General features: G+C 46.7%; 1 protein-coding gene across 7 annotated transcripts in view; it reads left to right on the top strand.

Annotated features, from left to right (window-relative positions):
- The window catches only part of robo2 (roundabout, axon guidance receptor, homolog 2 (Drosophila)), a 228,293-nt gene that overhangs the window by 87,704 nt on the left and 125,211 nt on the right, over positions 1-15,378 (top strand). For all 7 annotated transcript variants that reach the window (XM_088300860.1, XM_088300861.1, XM_088300863.1 and 4 more), the window contains exon 2: positions 4,361-4,687. In XM_088300860.1, coding sequence (XP_088156986.1) covers positions 4,361-4,687 — 327 coding nt within the window. The remainder of the gene's footprint in view (positions 1-4,360; positions 4,688-15,378) is intronic.

Genomic DNA, 15,378 nt, shown 5'->3' with positions numbered 1-15,378 from the left:
TTTTTCCTCGATTTTGGACTGTGTGGCTAACACAACGGTTCAACAAAGAAAACTGCAGCTTATAGCAGCTCGTATGTCTTTTTTTTTTTTTTTTTTTCCAAAAAGTGTTGCTGCAGCTTATATGCGGGTGCGCCTTATAGCTCAGAAAAAAACCCTGCTGGTTGTAACTTGGTGCATTAGTAAAAAATATGAACGATCACATTAATTTAGTTCCATGAATCAACTCTTGTTTTTTTTACCTTGATCAAAACAATCAATAAATCAACCTTCAAGCTTGTTGGTGCTGACTTCACTGCGTCCGCCATTTTCTTTTGATACGTTACTGTCGCGTCGTGACAAGATCTCGCGTGAGGTCATGTCAATTTATGGCGGAAAAAACTTGATTCAAAGTATCCATGGATGCTTTTATGAATCAATATCGGAAAAAGAGTGCAAACAAAGCACATGGCCAAGTCAATATGCCGAGGCTGGAACTTCACCGTCTAAGCGCAACTCGATCGGATCGTTGTTGGGAGGCGAGCAGGATGCGACCAGCGTTTCTCTTCTCAAGTTACCGCCCCGTGTTTTTTCTTGCCGTTTCTGCCACTGGCGAGGACACGCGAGAGTACGGCGGTGGGTGATTTGGCATCCAGAGAAATGACGCAACAAATCCTCTCAAGAGAGCCGAAAGCGGGTCTCTTCAAACCTGTTCCTCGAGGGCCGCTGTCCTGCCTCTTTTCAATCTGCAACACACCTGATTCGAATGATCGGGATCGTTATCCGGCTTCAGCAGACCTCGCCGATTATTTTCCGATCGTTTGAATCCGGTGTGTTCCGGGCGTGATGGGAAACGAGCAGGACACCGACCCGACGGCCCTCGAGGAACAGGATTGAGGACTAAAGCTGAGGCGTAATTCTCTGGATGAAAAAAAAGCGTCAATATTTCCTGGATGGCATTTCTAGAGGACCTACGGGAAGGTCATTTCTAAGCGTGGTATATATTCGAGTCGAGTTCATCCGCCGCTGTCACGCTGGGAAGACGAATCACAGGATGGCGACCGCTCGCGTTCAAGCGTCATGGCGGACTGCTCCGGAGTCACGCATGGTCAGGAACGTCATCCTTTTGCCTTTGCCGCTTCCTTCCACTGTGACATGACGGATATGAGTCGGCTGGAAGAGGGACGGAGGAGGAGGGGGCAGGCGCCGTGTACTCATGCATCAGCTGCTCATTCTGATTCTTGACGGGTTTTGTATGCAGTTTCAGCATCCACTTCATGCGGATTTTGCTCAGCAATTTAAAAAAAAAAATTTTTTTTCAAGGTGCAGGATTAACTCGTGGTTTCTCTCGGGTCACGTTGATCGCAACGCATATCGGCTGGTGGTCTTCAGGGAGCCCTTCCTTCATTTACATGGCCTGTCGGAGACCGAGGCGCGTCTATTGATTCCTTTTTTTCTTTTTTTTTTTTTGTGGCGGACTCAAATTTCTCCAGGGAGCTAATGAAAATAATTCGAAAAAGATCATCAAAGGTTCACAGTCTTCTGTTGCACATGACGGGAATAACGGGAAGGGTCTCGTCTTATGTGCCGTCACCGGAACGTGGTCAAGATGCCGTTTGATTTTTTTCTTTTTTTAAAAGATGCTAAACGCAGCGCAAGCTTGTTTGACGCTTGTTGTTTCATTTTATTTCTCGGGGAAATTACAGCAGACTCCAGTGAGGCTGACAAAAGTAATCAAGAGGGAAAAAAAAAAGACGACGACAAGCTTCTGGTTGAGTAATCCTTTCTGTGATTTCATTAGCGATCTGCTCGTCTGTGGGCTCGTATTTACCTCCAGTGGTGACTGACTGGCTGTGAAACCATCGCCAGTCTTATTGCAAACAGAGGGGTTGGGGGGGGGCGTGTTTTGATGAACGCACGTGTGCCTCGAGACCCGGTGAAGTGCACTCGCCTCAAACTCAGAGAGCACTTGATTACACACCGCGGCGATGATCGCATTAAAAAAAAAAAAGGCAACGGGAAAGAGCGTTTCGTGTGATGAGGGCGGGAATGCGGAAGGGCAAAAATCGTTACCTTTTTAAATTCGACATATTTTACATTCAAAGAAAATATTTGAAACCGTTTCCGAATCATAAGTCCGTCTATCGCATGCTTTTGTTAAAATAGCCTTGCAATCAAGAATGAGGGCATATTTTTGGTCAGACCTAAACATGAAAGCGTGGATTGTATTTTCACTCACGGACGCAGCACTTCATGAACGACGCAGAGCCACGCATGTGGCGTCTCCGCACCTCACCGGGTCATTACCTTTGCTTTTGAGGGTTAGACTGCAGCTCTGCTTACCTTTAGCCTAACGCTCCATGTCATGGCTCGAATATTGGTGTAGAATATCGTTAGTGGTGTGGGCGACTGGAGCTTTTTCCAAGGTGACTTTGGACGAGAGGTGTTTTTTGCTCGGGTACCGACGAGCTTCTGTTCGCGGGTCAATATGCCACCAGCTTCTTTCGAAGAGCGACGCTGGAGTTGGAATGCGCATCGGAGAAAAGATGCCGACCCGACCAACTCAAACGATTGGAGAGAGTGCAGCTTGTCAAGGCTCGCCCCCCCCCCAGGGAGATCTAAGTGGATGGGCTAGCGCTACATGTGCATACCAAGCCAAACAAAGCGCTGGCCTTCTCCCCACTCCATCTTGAGATTAGCCCTGACGTCGGCACACTGCGTCCTATTAGGCGAGTGCGCGGCGTCCCTCAGGGAAGGACACGCTCGTCAACTGGGCTCCATGACATCCACAAATGCAACGAGTAATTTCCAGACAAAGCATCTCAGCCCTCATTTTAGGGCCGTTTTTTATGGGTCAACGTGACCCATTGCATTTTAGTTCATTTTTTCCCTTAAAATTGTAGAGTGGGTCAATTTGACCCATAGCATAATATTACTTTTTTTTTTTACAGTTGTGTGGAACCTGCGGGTTATTTTTTGACAAAGCAAGTTAGCTTTGCTAATTTTTGTTTCCTTGTGTTGGCGGGTCAAAGTGAATACATTTTCCTTATTTTATAAAAAAAACAAAACAAAAAAAAAAACTGGTGCAGTAAATTAGAAAATAATTGAAAATAAAGATTATTATACAGCACTGTTTGTTCGGGTCAATTTGACCCGCAACATAACAGAAGAGGCGTGCTAACATTTTGGCCGCCAACCAAATCCAACATTTCCCAATTTGAAAGCGCTCCGTTCCACTTTGATGGCGGACCCCCATCTCTCTGATTTTGGAACGGCTCCCCCGGCTTCTGCCGATTAAATATGTGACGGCGTCACAAAACGTGGACACGCTTGCGCACGCACACACACACACACACACACACACGCATTCAAGTATTATCTAAGCTGCCAGACTCCCCGCACTCGGCCACTGCCGTCGCTAATAAAAATGAAAAAGAAAAAAAAATGGGAGGAGGCCAAAGTTCGCCGCCCCCCGGGGGGGGATTAGCGTTTGACACGAGCCGAGACCCCCGACATTAAATATTCCCATCACACGGCCATCTTGACAAACACGGACTCAACAGTTTCGGACTTGTTTGCGCTTCCCGGTTGAAATTTCTCATTTCTTTTGTGTACGTGCAAGCGATGTGGCCACTTTTTATGCCTCCCTTCGCTGGTCACCCTTGGGTCCAATTATCCACAAGCGTGCGCTTGCAGCGTAGCGAACAGCAGATGGTTGCTTTTTGTCCCGGGTTCAAATGCTGATTTAGGGATCTGCTTTGTTTTTTTTGTGGGCAAAGTGTTGCTTAGTGAATGAGCGAGTTGTGGTTTCACTTGCCCAACAAAGAAATCACGTATTTGGAGCACAGGAAAAGCATTTTCGAGTCACTCGGAACACTTGAATCCACCCGAAAGAGACTTTTTTTTACTTTTAGTTCCTGTATTTTTATTTTTTTTGACGACAAAGAGGCAAAGGTCTATTTGCGGAAAGGTTTTATGATCACAAAAATACAAGTTTATGTTGGCACACGATGACTCTTTTGTATCTCAAATTTTTTTTTACCGCAAACAGTTTTTGCAGTTTTGGTTCTTCTGAGAATGCCGTCCAAACCAAAGTCAAAATGGTCCCGCGTGAAATTCCGAATGAATGAAAAAGTGAATCGAAAATCAAATCGAATCAGGTCCTCGTTTATCGAATAGAATCAAGTTTGGAAATTTGTATCGATTCCTAGCCCTCGCATCTGTGTTCAAATGTAGGGAGTCAATTTAAATTTGTGAAAAATAACTTTCAAAAACGATTCTAGCACAGTGACAAAATCTTTGTCATTTTGTGACATTCCGCTTTTGACATAAACCCAGCCGTCAATTTTCTTGTCCGCTAAATGTGATTTCCCGCCGCTTCCAGGATCCCGTCTGCGGCAGGAGGACTCGCCGCCCCGTATCGCGGAGCACCCGTCCGACCTGATCGTCTCCAAGGGCGAGCCGGCCACCCTCAACTGCAAGGCGGAGGGCCGGCCCACGCCCACCGTGGAGTGGTACAAGGACGGCGAGCGGGTGGAGACGGACAAGGACGACCCGCGCTCGCACCGCATGCTGCTGCCCAGCGGCTCGCTCTTCTTCCTGCGCATCGTGCACGGGCGGCGGAGCAAACCCGACGAGGGCGCCTACGTGTGCGTGGCCCGCAACTACCTGGGCGAGGCCGTCAGCCGCAACGCCTCCTTGGAAGTGGCATGTGAGTCCCCACTTTGCTTCTTTTCGTTTATTTCGGAAGTCGTTTGGTGGGATGATTGCTCTCGACGACATTCGATTTTTCCATGCGTTTCACCGCCATTTATACCTAATGAGAGGAGGTCGAGGAAAAGAAATGATGAGTTGGAAGGCAATTTAGTGCGGTTGGAGCGGTGACCGGTTCTCATTTCAGGTTTAAAAAAAGAAAAAAAATATATAATATCATATTGAGTATGCTCAGCACATCATCCCACCTTTGAACACCAAAAATGGTTGATGGGCCATTGTTGGTTTTGCATTGGGACTAAAATCACTCCGTTCGGTCTCGAGCACGACATTAGCAAACATGCTTGCTTTATTGAAGTAAATGAATCATCCAAAATAACGGCGACATTTCACTGGCGTTTCTTGAAACATACAAACATTGTAAAATCCCGAGCTGGGCACTTGACCCTTTTTTTGCCTCCAGCCCCGATCTCGGTACCGTTGCGGCCTCGACCCTCCGACCTCATTCATAAAAATGGTTGGCCCTGACCCAATTCCTGCGCATGTGGAATTGTGGTTTCCCTCTGACTTGCGTTTGAACGCACCTGATACGTGCACGACCGTCAGTGAACAATCTGTGAGCCTGCTATACATAGGGGGAGAAATCATTCCGAACATTTCATGTAACAAAAGTAAAATATATGATATCAAATTGAACCTCATCTAAAATAAAAACAATGTGGCTCCAACATTGGCACCGTGACCCGGTTGCGTAGATTGACCCGGAATTGGGTGGACATTTCTTTCGTAAAAGAACGAGAAGACGAACGTTTGTTGGATTGTGGTCATCGTTCGACATTTCAAAAGAAATCAGCAGCCAGCAGTCATCGTAACGGAAAATTCTCAAGAACCCAAACTTGCAATTGATCAGGAAGTCGACCATTTTGGTTTGAGGCGGCCATTTTTGACGGGCATGTTAAACACGGGCAGTCGTCCGAACCTGGACATATATCCGCCACTCGGGCATCAATGGATTTTTTTCCATTTTTTGTTTAACCCAGGTTGCCTGGCGAGTGAAAAACGTGATCCTAAGATCAAATGACCTGCGAAGAAGAGCTTCAGGTGGCCTTCCAAAGGGGCTCAAAGTCCGCAGGCTTTGCAGGATTTCAGATTGGAAACATAATTCCTCTGAAATGTTTTTTTTTTCTGGTTGCGGCTGTGGTTGAATTCAGCGTACTTGTCGTCAGTGAGCCACTGTAACGACACAACGGTTCTTTGTGCGCCCTTAAGCACCTCCGCCGCCCGAGTCCATCTTGGACTTGCCTTTAAGTGCATTTCCAGTTGTTGCTACCTTGTGATCCGCAGGAAATTGGTTTATGCGTCGGGAGAATATAATGGGGGGGGGTGTTCGGCCCACCTTTTGATCGAGTCCCCCCTTTGCCTTCCCATGGGCCTTAAAAGAGAGTCCACCCCCCCCCCCCCCCTCGCGCCCCCGCCAAGGTGAGCCACTGTGCGACAGCAACTTGATCTATTGATCGCAGTGAGTGGCGCTCTTCGGCTCCAAATGAAAATTAATCAAAAATAGATGGACTCAGTGGATTATTTGGGGTTTTACCTCCTTGTTGTATTTCTCCACATGTCCTCTTTTGTGTAATCTGCAGGAAAAAAAGGGGGGGGGGGGCTGAAGAGAAGCCTCGAGGACTGCACTTGGGCAACCATGCCACAGACCCAGTTTTGGGTAGGACGGATCCTGCGAATAACGAGCGACGTGCGACCTCGTCCAATCGGTTGCACGTGTAACATTTTGTTCCGCGTCGCCTGCAGTCGCATCATTCGTGTTCGTGGTTTTGTGTAAAAGTCAAGAAATTGTTGTATTTTATCGGAGCGGCCATTTTGTCCATTTCCATGATTTCTCCAAATACGAATTTGACCCGTGGCTGCTTTTCAGGGCTCGGGATTTCTTGCCTTTCTCTTTCAAGCAAGATCTTCAGGAAGGCTTTTTTTTTTTTTTTTTTTTTTGAGCGGGGAAGGTGGCGGCGGGCTGGTGGGAGCCTTAATCTACCCGCCTTTGGCTTACCACGGTGATTAGCTTTATCAGGCGCTGACATCCCTCCAGTGATTGTAAAGCTGAAGCTAATGGCACAAGAAAAAGCAACGTTTAAATCCGTATCTGCCTTCAAATGGTTTCGTGCTCATGATCGGACTGTCCCCCCCCCCCCCCCCCCCTCGATCTACTACCTAACGCCCCCCCCCCCTACACCACCCGTTCACAAGTGGCTGAGCATGGACCCCAGTGAGATAATTGAATTGCAGCTCTGAAGCAGATTGAAGTCGGTGTCCGCGGAGACGAGTCGCCCGGATGAACGACGGACATCGACGTGCGATGCTGGACTCATGTGTCCGTTTCTTTCTCTGCTTAAACTGACAAAACCTTCCCAATTTCAGTGAGCTCCATTTGATGCTGTCATCGCCGTGCAAAGGACATTCAAAATGTCCAATTATTCACCAGCAAGCGTCACTCATCTTTTGACGATATGTCGTTGAAATTTGGAGCAAAACTCGTCTTTAACGAAATCATGTCAAATAATCGCTTCGCGCCAAATTAGCGGACGACCCGCATCTTTTTTGCAGCTGGCTTTGTGAGACTTCTTTTTATGGGTCTCCTCACGATAAACATGCGTACCAATTGTAATTTATTTATTTTTCCCTACTTAAAAGGACAAATAATCTCAGTGAGCATCTTTGTCATCGCCAGCCCTCCAAAAGTGCCCGAGAGTCGCGATAGATGTGTCGCTTGGAAGAAAGGATGTGTCCCCCTTTTCTCTTTTTCCGAATGAACTGGGTCAATGAGCAGCTTCATAAATCATTGTGTCAGGAACGCGAGCTGCAGCGCTGCTGAATAAATTGCTGCCGCTGCATAGAGCGCTACTGTATGTGCGTGTGTGTGTGTGTGTGTACATATACGCAAGTGTGACACTGCACACCTGGGGCAAGAGCGTGGCTTGGAAAATGTTAATTGGCTGGATGTCTTCAGCTCGCAGTCAATCCAGCGCACACGAGCAAAAAGGGCGAACGGTTGCACTTTTAATTGTTTGAAAGCAAACTTCAGCCTTTCGACATGCACACGAGTACGATTAAAAACAAAAAAAAAACCTCCAACGCGAGCATTGTGGGGGCTATGAAACCCGTCTGTCTTTTTTTTAACGGAATGAAGAGGATCTTAATATATTTCCTGATCAATACGTGCACAAAGCGTTCAGCTTTCAATTACAAAGGCTTTGAGTTGAAAATGCCCTTTCAAGGATGCCACAAAATTGCTGAACAGCAAAGCACCATGAAGTGCAAAAACTCATTTTTGTTTCACAAAAATCAGCCGAGTTCAAATTGGAATATTATTCAGGTTGTGTATTTGTCCTGCATGTCATTCCAAATTAAAAAAAAAAAAAAGTTTTGTCGTATAGTGTCCAAGCGCAACTAAAACATGTCTGCCTTCTAGTGGTGAATGTTGATATTACAACTTACAACTAGACCAACTCATGTTTATTTGATGGCCACTAAAATGCATTGGATTGTTATTTTATTTATTTTTTTTGTAAACCCAAGCTTTTGACATTTTTGCACGACTAAATGCACTTCAGGCAAAGATCTTTTTTTCCCAAAGGTAAGCAGAGCTGCAGTGTTGTTGGATGCGCCGTAACCAGAAGAACCCGCATGAGCGTTGCCAACGTGCAGAACCAAAATAACCAGAAAGTGCCCTAAACGGTGTCGCAAGCAATTTTCTGACAACTCGAGGGAACGGTTTGGATTTGGGGCGAAATGCTAAATATGCAAATGAGACGGCTGCTTTTCTAAATACTCCCTCAAATGGGAACTGCTTGATTTTATTTATTTATTTTTTCTTCAAAAAAGACTCCTCTGATATCACCTAATGTGCCCGTTCTCCAATTAAGCGGCGAGGTGGCTTGCATTCGGCAAAGTAATTAGCGAGGAAATGGAGCGGAGGGGGAGAGCAAGGAAAGTGGTAAACACACGAGGAGGACGAGGAAGAGGAGGAGCGACGAATAAAGCCAGGGAGCGGCCCGGGAGGAGCAGAGCAGGTGGGGAGCCAGGTTGAAGCCTTTCACCAGAGCTCATCTGGGCTCTTTTCAGAAATGAGATGGTGGCCGTGGCAAGCGCGCACAATCAACACACAAACAACCAAGACGGGGGGAAAAAAAAACCCGGCACGCTCATTTAATCCCCACATGGAAGTCCTCGAGTCATAATGAAGCCTAATGAAGACCCAAGCAACAATGCAATCATTACCGCATATTAATGATGCATGTAAAAATCCGAACATTTAGTCGGGTTTCATTTGGATTGAAATGTTCCCTCACGAGCCGCAACGTTAGGAACACGTGCACAATTTGACGGGCAAGCACGTGCGCTGGAAATGCGACCCGTTAGCTTTGCCACGTCGAGCTAGGCGCTTGAAAGCAAGGCTGTCGGCCGACGTTCTGCCACTAGGGGGCCCTCTTGTCGCTCTGTCACACAAAACATTTAGTCGGACTGGGGAGCTTCATTTTGTCATGATTCCGGAAGCGCAAATCCAAACTTGTCTTATAAACCTCGTTCAAATTTGGAAGCAAAAAGAAAAAAAACCTTGAGGACACGTTTGTCTTCGAAGGACCCTGAAAAGATCCAACAGGGTGCCTGCATGACTTTTCCTTTTCTTGAGACTTTTTTTTGTGAGTTTAACTTCTCCGAAAGATTCCGACAGGCACTGCAAAGCCGAAATGCTCCTGGACAATTTTTTCTTTGACGAACACAAAATGACCAGAAATGGCTGTGTCAAACCCAAAATGACGGACTTTCCACTTTTTTGGTGGGTCAACTCATGTGAGACGCGCCAACCAAATTCCATCGATGCAGTAAGTGAGACTGGCTTTTGGGGCTGAATTGAAAAAAAAAAAAATTCCGAAAAGGTGACGATGTTGTCGTCTGATTGCGAGACGTGCCTGCGTGCGGCGAAACATCTTCCCCGACCGGGTAAAGCGAGCGAGCGAGGACACATTTCCGATTAGAGGTATCGGCGCCGTGTCCGTGCGGCTCGACTGAAGAGGAAGCGTTGTTATCTGTTGTGATTCACACACTCGCACTTGAAGTTCCAAAGCTAGCAAGCTCTCAGTTCGGCGACCTTCAAATGAGAGTCTGGGGGCGTTTTGTGCCTTTGGCTTTTTGCGCTTTTTTTTTTTTTTTTTTTGCCAGACACGTGGGTTAAAAAACCTTTGCAAACTTGTCCATCCCTTAAAACACAAAGACAATGAAGTCATTCACTGCCATTGACGGGTGTAGACGTCCAAAAGTCCTTTCATTTAACCCGGACTGGCAGTGAAGGAGTTAAACGACTGACCAGAATGACCTTTCCGTCACTTGGCTTTCTTCTCCCGCCATGATGTCACGTCAGAGTTTCTAAAGTAGATTAAACACGGACGGCGAGCGGCCCCTTCACAGGAAGACGAAGCCACCATCGGCAGCGTGCTTTTTGTTCCATGATTCGGCCTGCGCTCACACGCTCGCGCTTTCGCTCTTTTCTACTCACGCCGTAATTGATGGCCTCTCCACCGCCGACAATGCAATTGGTGTCGGCCCCCTTTTTCGGTTTTGCGCCCCTCGCCGCTGTGCGGCAAAATAAACATTTACATCTGAATTGCGTGCAAGTGCGTATCGTCGTCGGTTACGTAGCACTCGCGACGTGTTGCGGTATTACGCGGCCAAGTAAATTGACCTCGTCGGCAAGTAGCGCGCATTCACCAAAAACATTTAATTGTACCAACGTATTCCTTTTCTTGACTGATTCTTGTAGTTCTCCTCAAGTTTGACTTTGCAACACGTTCCGTTCAGTTTCTTTCTTTTTGAAGGGGCGGTTAAACATGCGGTGGGTCACAAGAAACGCGTAACAGGAGCTTTAAATGAACATAGCCCTGCCTGCCGGCGAGCAGACAGCGTTCTAAATTATTGATGGATATCTGCAGGGCGAATATTGATCAACTCCAAAGCGCAGACGAGCTCGCAGGCTTCAACTTTAATGGCTGGGTTCCGCTTTTATTTCACATTTAATATTGACTCCATTTTTTTTTTTTTTTTTGATGAAGCAGTCTTTTTTTTTTTTTTTTGCTGACCAGCGAGCCAAAGAACAAGCGAGTCTTAACAACATGAACGAACAGCTGCGACCTTCAGTCGAATCTCTAAAGATCTCTTAGGGGGTGACTTGTATCCCGTGACCCCTAAAGAACCTTTTTGCCCTGCCAAGTCCGTAATTCTTCAGTCAAGGAAACCCTACGAGACCCCCACCAGAAGCTCCGAGAATGAGGTGACGGCGTCGAGGGCTGAAGTTCAGGTTGCCGGCCGGACAATTTGGCTTTGAAGCGGATCTCGCCGGAATTGATCCACCCCGAGGTGCTCGTGCGCTGAGTGGTGTGTCCTTCCGCACCGCACCGCTGTCCCCAGTTCAAATGGTCACGATGTCCTCGGTGACGCGTCTTTACAACAGTATAAGGTTGCTTTATTGTGCTTGCCTACGACGGTTTCTTCTTATTCGGATGGAGAAGATATCTGAGAAATAGCGGAGTTCAAATGGTTTTCTGTCAGCTATTAAGGACAGCTCCCCCGTGAAAGGAGCCCTCAGGGAGCGCAAGAGACTGCATCTTAGCCTCATTGCGTCGACTGGATGGATGAACGAATGAATGGATGGACCGATGAATGACGAGGAGGATGAAGGTATGGAATCATGCAAAAAGGGGGATCTGTAATGACGAACGACGGAAACAGTTTTTCGGTTGCCTCATTCACTGCCAGCCAAGGTAAAATGAATGATGTACTTTTTGGCTTCTATCTCCGTCAATGGCAGCGAATGAGTTCATTAAAAAAAAAAAAAAATCATCCCAGGGCTCGGACCTATTGCATCACCGGCCGGATATGTTCTAACTGAGTGATTTCTTTACGCCGCAGTCCGAGATTACGCGGCACTCGGATTCCATTTGCTGTAAGGGACACTTATCGCCCTGGACAGCTGCAGGCAGGGGTTTGAAACCTGATCCCTCCCGACTCGTCTCCCGCCCATCACACTCTCTCCCCCCCCCCCTCTTTTGCTTCCTCTCCCACCACTTGAAAGTGATACTTGCAGTTTTTTCAAAAAGCTGTGGTTCCGTTTGTCTTTTTATAGCCTGACCATTGTATTATTACGAGGAAGTCAGGTGTCCAGTTGAGGGTCACCGTGCATGTGGACGATTAAGCGGCTTCCTTGACCTGTTTGACTACAGCACAGTGGGGAAGAAAGGCATACGGGTCGTCTCTGTGTCATTTGACCACTTGCAGATGACTTCAGTCTACCGAGGCACAAAGGAAACCCTAATGTGACTTGAACCAGAAAAAATGCAACTGTTTGGTAGCAAGAGCACATGCGGTTGTTGGTTTTAGACAGAAAAAGCGTTGAGCCTGTTTCATGCTGCATTCCCGGAAGTTGACTTGTTTCATGCTGCATTCCCGGAAGTTGACTTGTTTCATGCTGCATTCCCGGAAGTTGACTCGTTTCATGCTGCATTCCCGGAAGTTGACTCATGGTGAAGATTTAGCTTCTTTTGGGCAGTAAACGTACACTTTTGACCATTTTGTTTGCTTTGCGGCGGCACGGCGGACGGCTGGTTAGCATGTCCACCACACAGTTCGGAGGTGCCAGGTTTGTCTCCGGCCTTCCTGTGTGGAGTTTGCATGTTCTCCACGTGTCTGCGTGGGTATTCTCCGGCCGGCCGTGCTGGAGGAGCCGCATCGCGCCGCACTTATCACTTAAGCGTGGCCAAAGGCCAACGGAATTGGAATCAGAAATCGTCCATTCAAATGCTAAGCGAATCTTATCTGGCCGCCTCTGCTGCTGACCTTCACGCTCGGCACCGTCCGCGGCAAAGCTATTAACGTACACGCAGGTGCCTCCTATGTTTCTCTTTGTCTGCGCTTGAAGAAAGGGTGTGTTGGGGAAGATACCGCCAGTACAAGATTTGGAAAAAAACAAAACAAAACTGTTGTTCTCCACACAGAAAAACAAGGATTATATCGGCTTCAGTTGAGGCTATTAGTTGCGGTTGCTTGTGCCAACTGAAGCCGGTGACCGGTATGTTCTGTGGCTTTTTTTTTATTTCGCTGATTAGGGCTGGGCGATAATTCCGTATCAATATGTATTGCGATAGTCACGTGATCAGTATGAATAGAAAATGACTTTGATATATTGTTATCGACGATGTGAAAATTTCTATCATGATATACTTTTCAGCCCTGCCACTGATATTAAGTCACCTGTTCTGATGACCTTTTAAAAATTAAAAGAATATGATTTTAAAATAAACTTTTTTTTTTTTTTAATAGAAATAGTTTCTTCTTTTGTGGGCCAGGAGCTTGCTTTTCAAAGGTCGCCAACACTCCCCACGTTCAATTCCCAACACAGCTGATTTGTAAACGCCTCACTGCTAATGCACGCGTGCATAAAAAGTCTAAAAACGTATTTTTTTTTTTAAGTCATGCGAAGAGAGTGGACATTGTGCCATCTGAGAACTAAACGGCTCCGTTATTGGCAAACATGAACCCTCTGACGTTGCGTCCTAATGGAACTGAGAAGAAGGACTTAATTGGCCAACATTTCCACGTTCGGCCATTAACTGTGTCATTTGCATTTTCACTCAACCCCCCCTCTCTCCCCCCTGCACCCCCTCCCCTTTTAAAGGTCCCCATGGTGTGCATGCGGAACAGGCACATGAATTATAACTCTGACACTTCATGAATATCGATTTGGCCGCCGCTGCCGCTGCTAAGTGGGAGGTTGCGGAAAATGTTGAAAGTATGCCGAGCGGGATGCATTTGCAATTAATCGGATGTTAGTTCATGTACCTGACGTGTTATTACTTTAATGGACTGTGTTTTCTTTGCTACCTTCATTCACGCGCATTAATAATAAAAAAAAAAAAAACATGTTGAACACCAAATAATTCTAATGAAATTAATCAGTTGAATGAATTATACAGCTGACTGATTGTTGGATAAACGATTCAAATCTCAATGTTATCTTTTGCTTCTTGTATTTGACTAAATACTTGGGCTGAGTTTTAAAGAAAATCGATATCGATTTGAATCGATTTTACTTTTGATAGCTTTATATCAAATCATAAAAGTACATATAATTTCGATATTTTTAATAACATCTTTAATTGAATCGAAAGTCGAGCAAAGTGAATCGAAATCTGAATGGAATTGGGCCCTTGCTATCGACTCAAATTGAATTTGCAAATTTGAATCAATAACCAGCCCGACTAAATTAAAAAAATCTCAAAAAGGTGTCGCATTTTTTAGTTTATCTGAAAGCCTTGGCGATTGGCTGGCGACCAGTTGAGGGTGTAGCCCCGCCTCTCGCCCGAATGCTCCATCATCTGCTCCACTTCAACCAGAGACAATTGCAATCGGAAGTAGATGGATGGAAGGTGAACCATGTCGACCGCTGGCCGCATCTCGCCTCTCAGCCCAAAGCTGCTGCGCTACGTTCAGCTCCTTGAAACCCTGAGCAGTGTAAGCGGTAAAGAAGAAGGAAGGAACGCTGGTCGGACGAATCACGGCCTTTGGAGACAAGTCCCGATCGGAGGATGCCGCGTGCTTAGCTCTTATCAGATCTTCAAAATCTCCGCCGGGAAGTTGTCATGATTTATCTCCCCTGGCGGCAAGTTGACGATCCGGATGGGTCCACGTATCCGACCTTTGGCCCTGCTCTAGACTTGACCCCCGACTGGTCATCGATTTGACCATCAGTCGACCCAGAGAAAAGCGGAGAACGGCGCCGATAATCGCCACATCTCCGGCAGAACAAGTCCGGGTGATTCCTCTTGTCGGGGCAAGCAAAGCAGCCATCTTTCAATTTCGGGCCGAGGGGAATATGAGACATCTGTCATCGTGTTTGTTCCTCCACTTCTATGCTTCTCTTGCGAATGCGGCAAACTCCGACATCAATCATTGTCAGTTTCACCTCATTTCCTGCTTTATGACAAATGGCCCCCGAAAGCTATCGCGACGTCTACCAGTCTTAACCCTTCCGACTCTTTCCAGCTTGCTTTTACATGACAATAGGCCGTCAGACACCTTGGGGGGGGGGGGGGGGGCAGACCTTTGCCCCCCCCCCCCCCCCCGCCCCCTTTGCCTTGGCTGCTATCGCTCCTCAGCATCTTGCCTTCTCACAACCCCCCCACCTTTCCCTCCATTGCTTCCATCTCCTTAAATTGCCGCTCCCTAACTGGCTGTCCATGATAACAATTTCGACACGCCGCTATTCTCTCGGTAAAAAGCAATCAAATAGCCAGCTAGTGGTTTATTGAAAATGAAATTAGCAGAGTTTTCTAATAAAAGCATAATGTGTGGCTCGGCTCAATAAAGGACGTTGATGAGGAGGGAAGAACAAAACGATTTGGGATTTCATTCAATGCCGACCGGGGTGTCGTATTCTTGAAGTTGTTTCATCTCTTTGTCATCCCACCAAATGGATCGCCATTTTTAGGGCTTTGATACTCCCGGATACGTCTTTGAAAAATGGAATGCCTGAAGTCAGCAAAATGTAGCAACAGGAAATTTGGTCCTCATGTGTGTCATGAGTCGACTTGCAATAAAGTCACTAGAGCTGGGCACTTGATAATTTTTTGCCGG

The sequence above is a fragment of the Idiotropiscis lumnitzeri genome, chromosome 7 (genome assembly GCF_059441095.1).
Source record: "Idiotropiscis lumnitzeri isolate Australia: NSW breed Sydney's pygmy pipehorse chromosome 7, RoL_Ilum_1.0, whole genome shotgun sequence".
NCBI lineage: Eukaryota > Metazoa > Chordata > Actinopteri > Syngnathiformes > Syngnathidae > Idiotropiscis > Idiotropiscis lumnitzeri.
The sequence above is the reverse complement of the archived record's forward strand: the minus strand, read 5'-3'. Positions and strand labels throughout refer to the sequence as shown.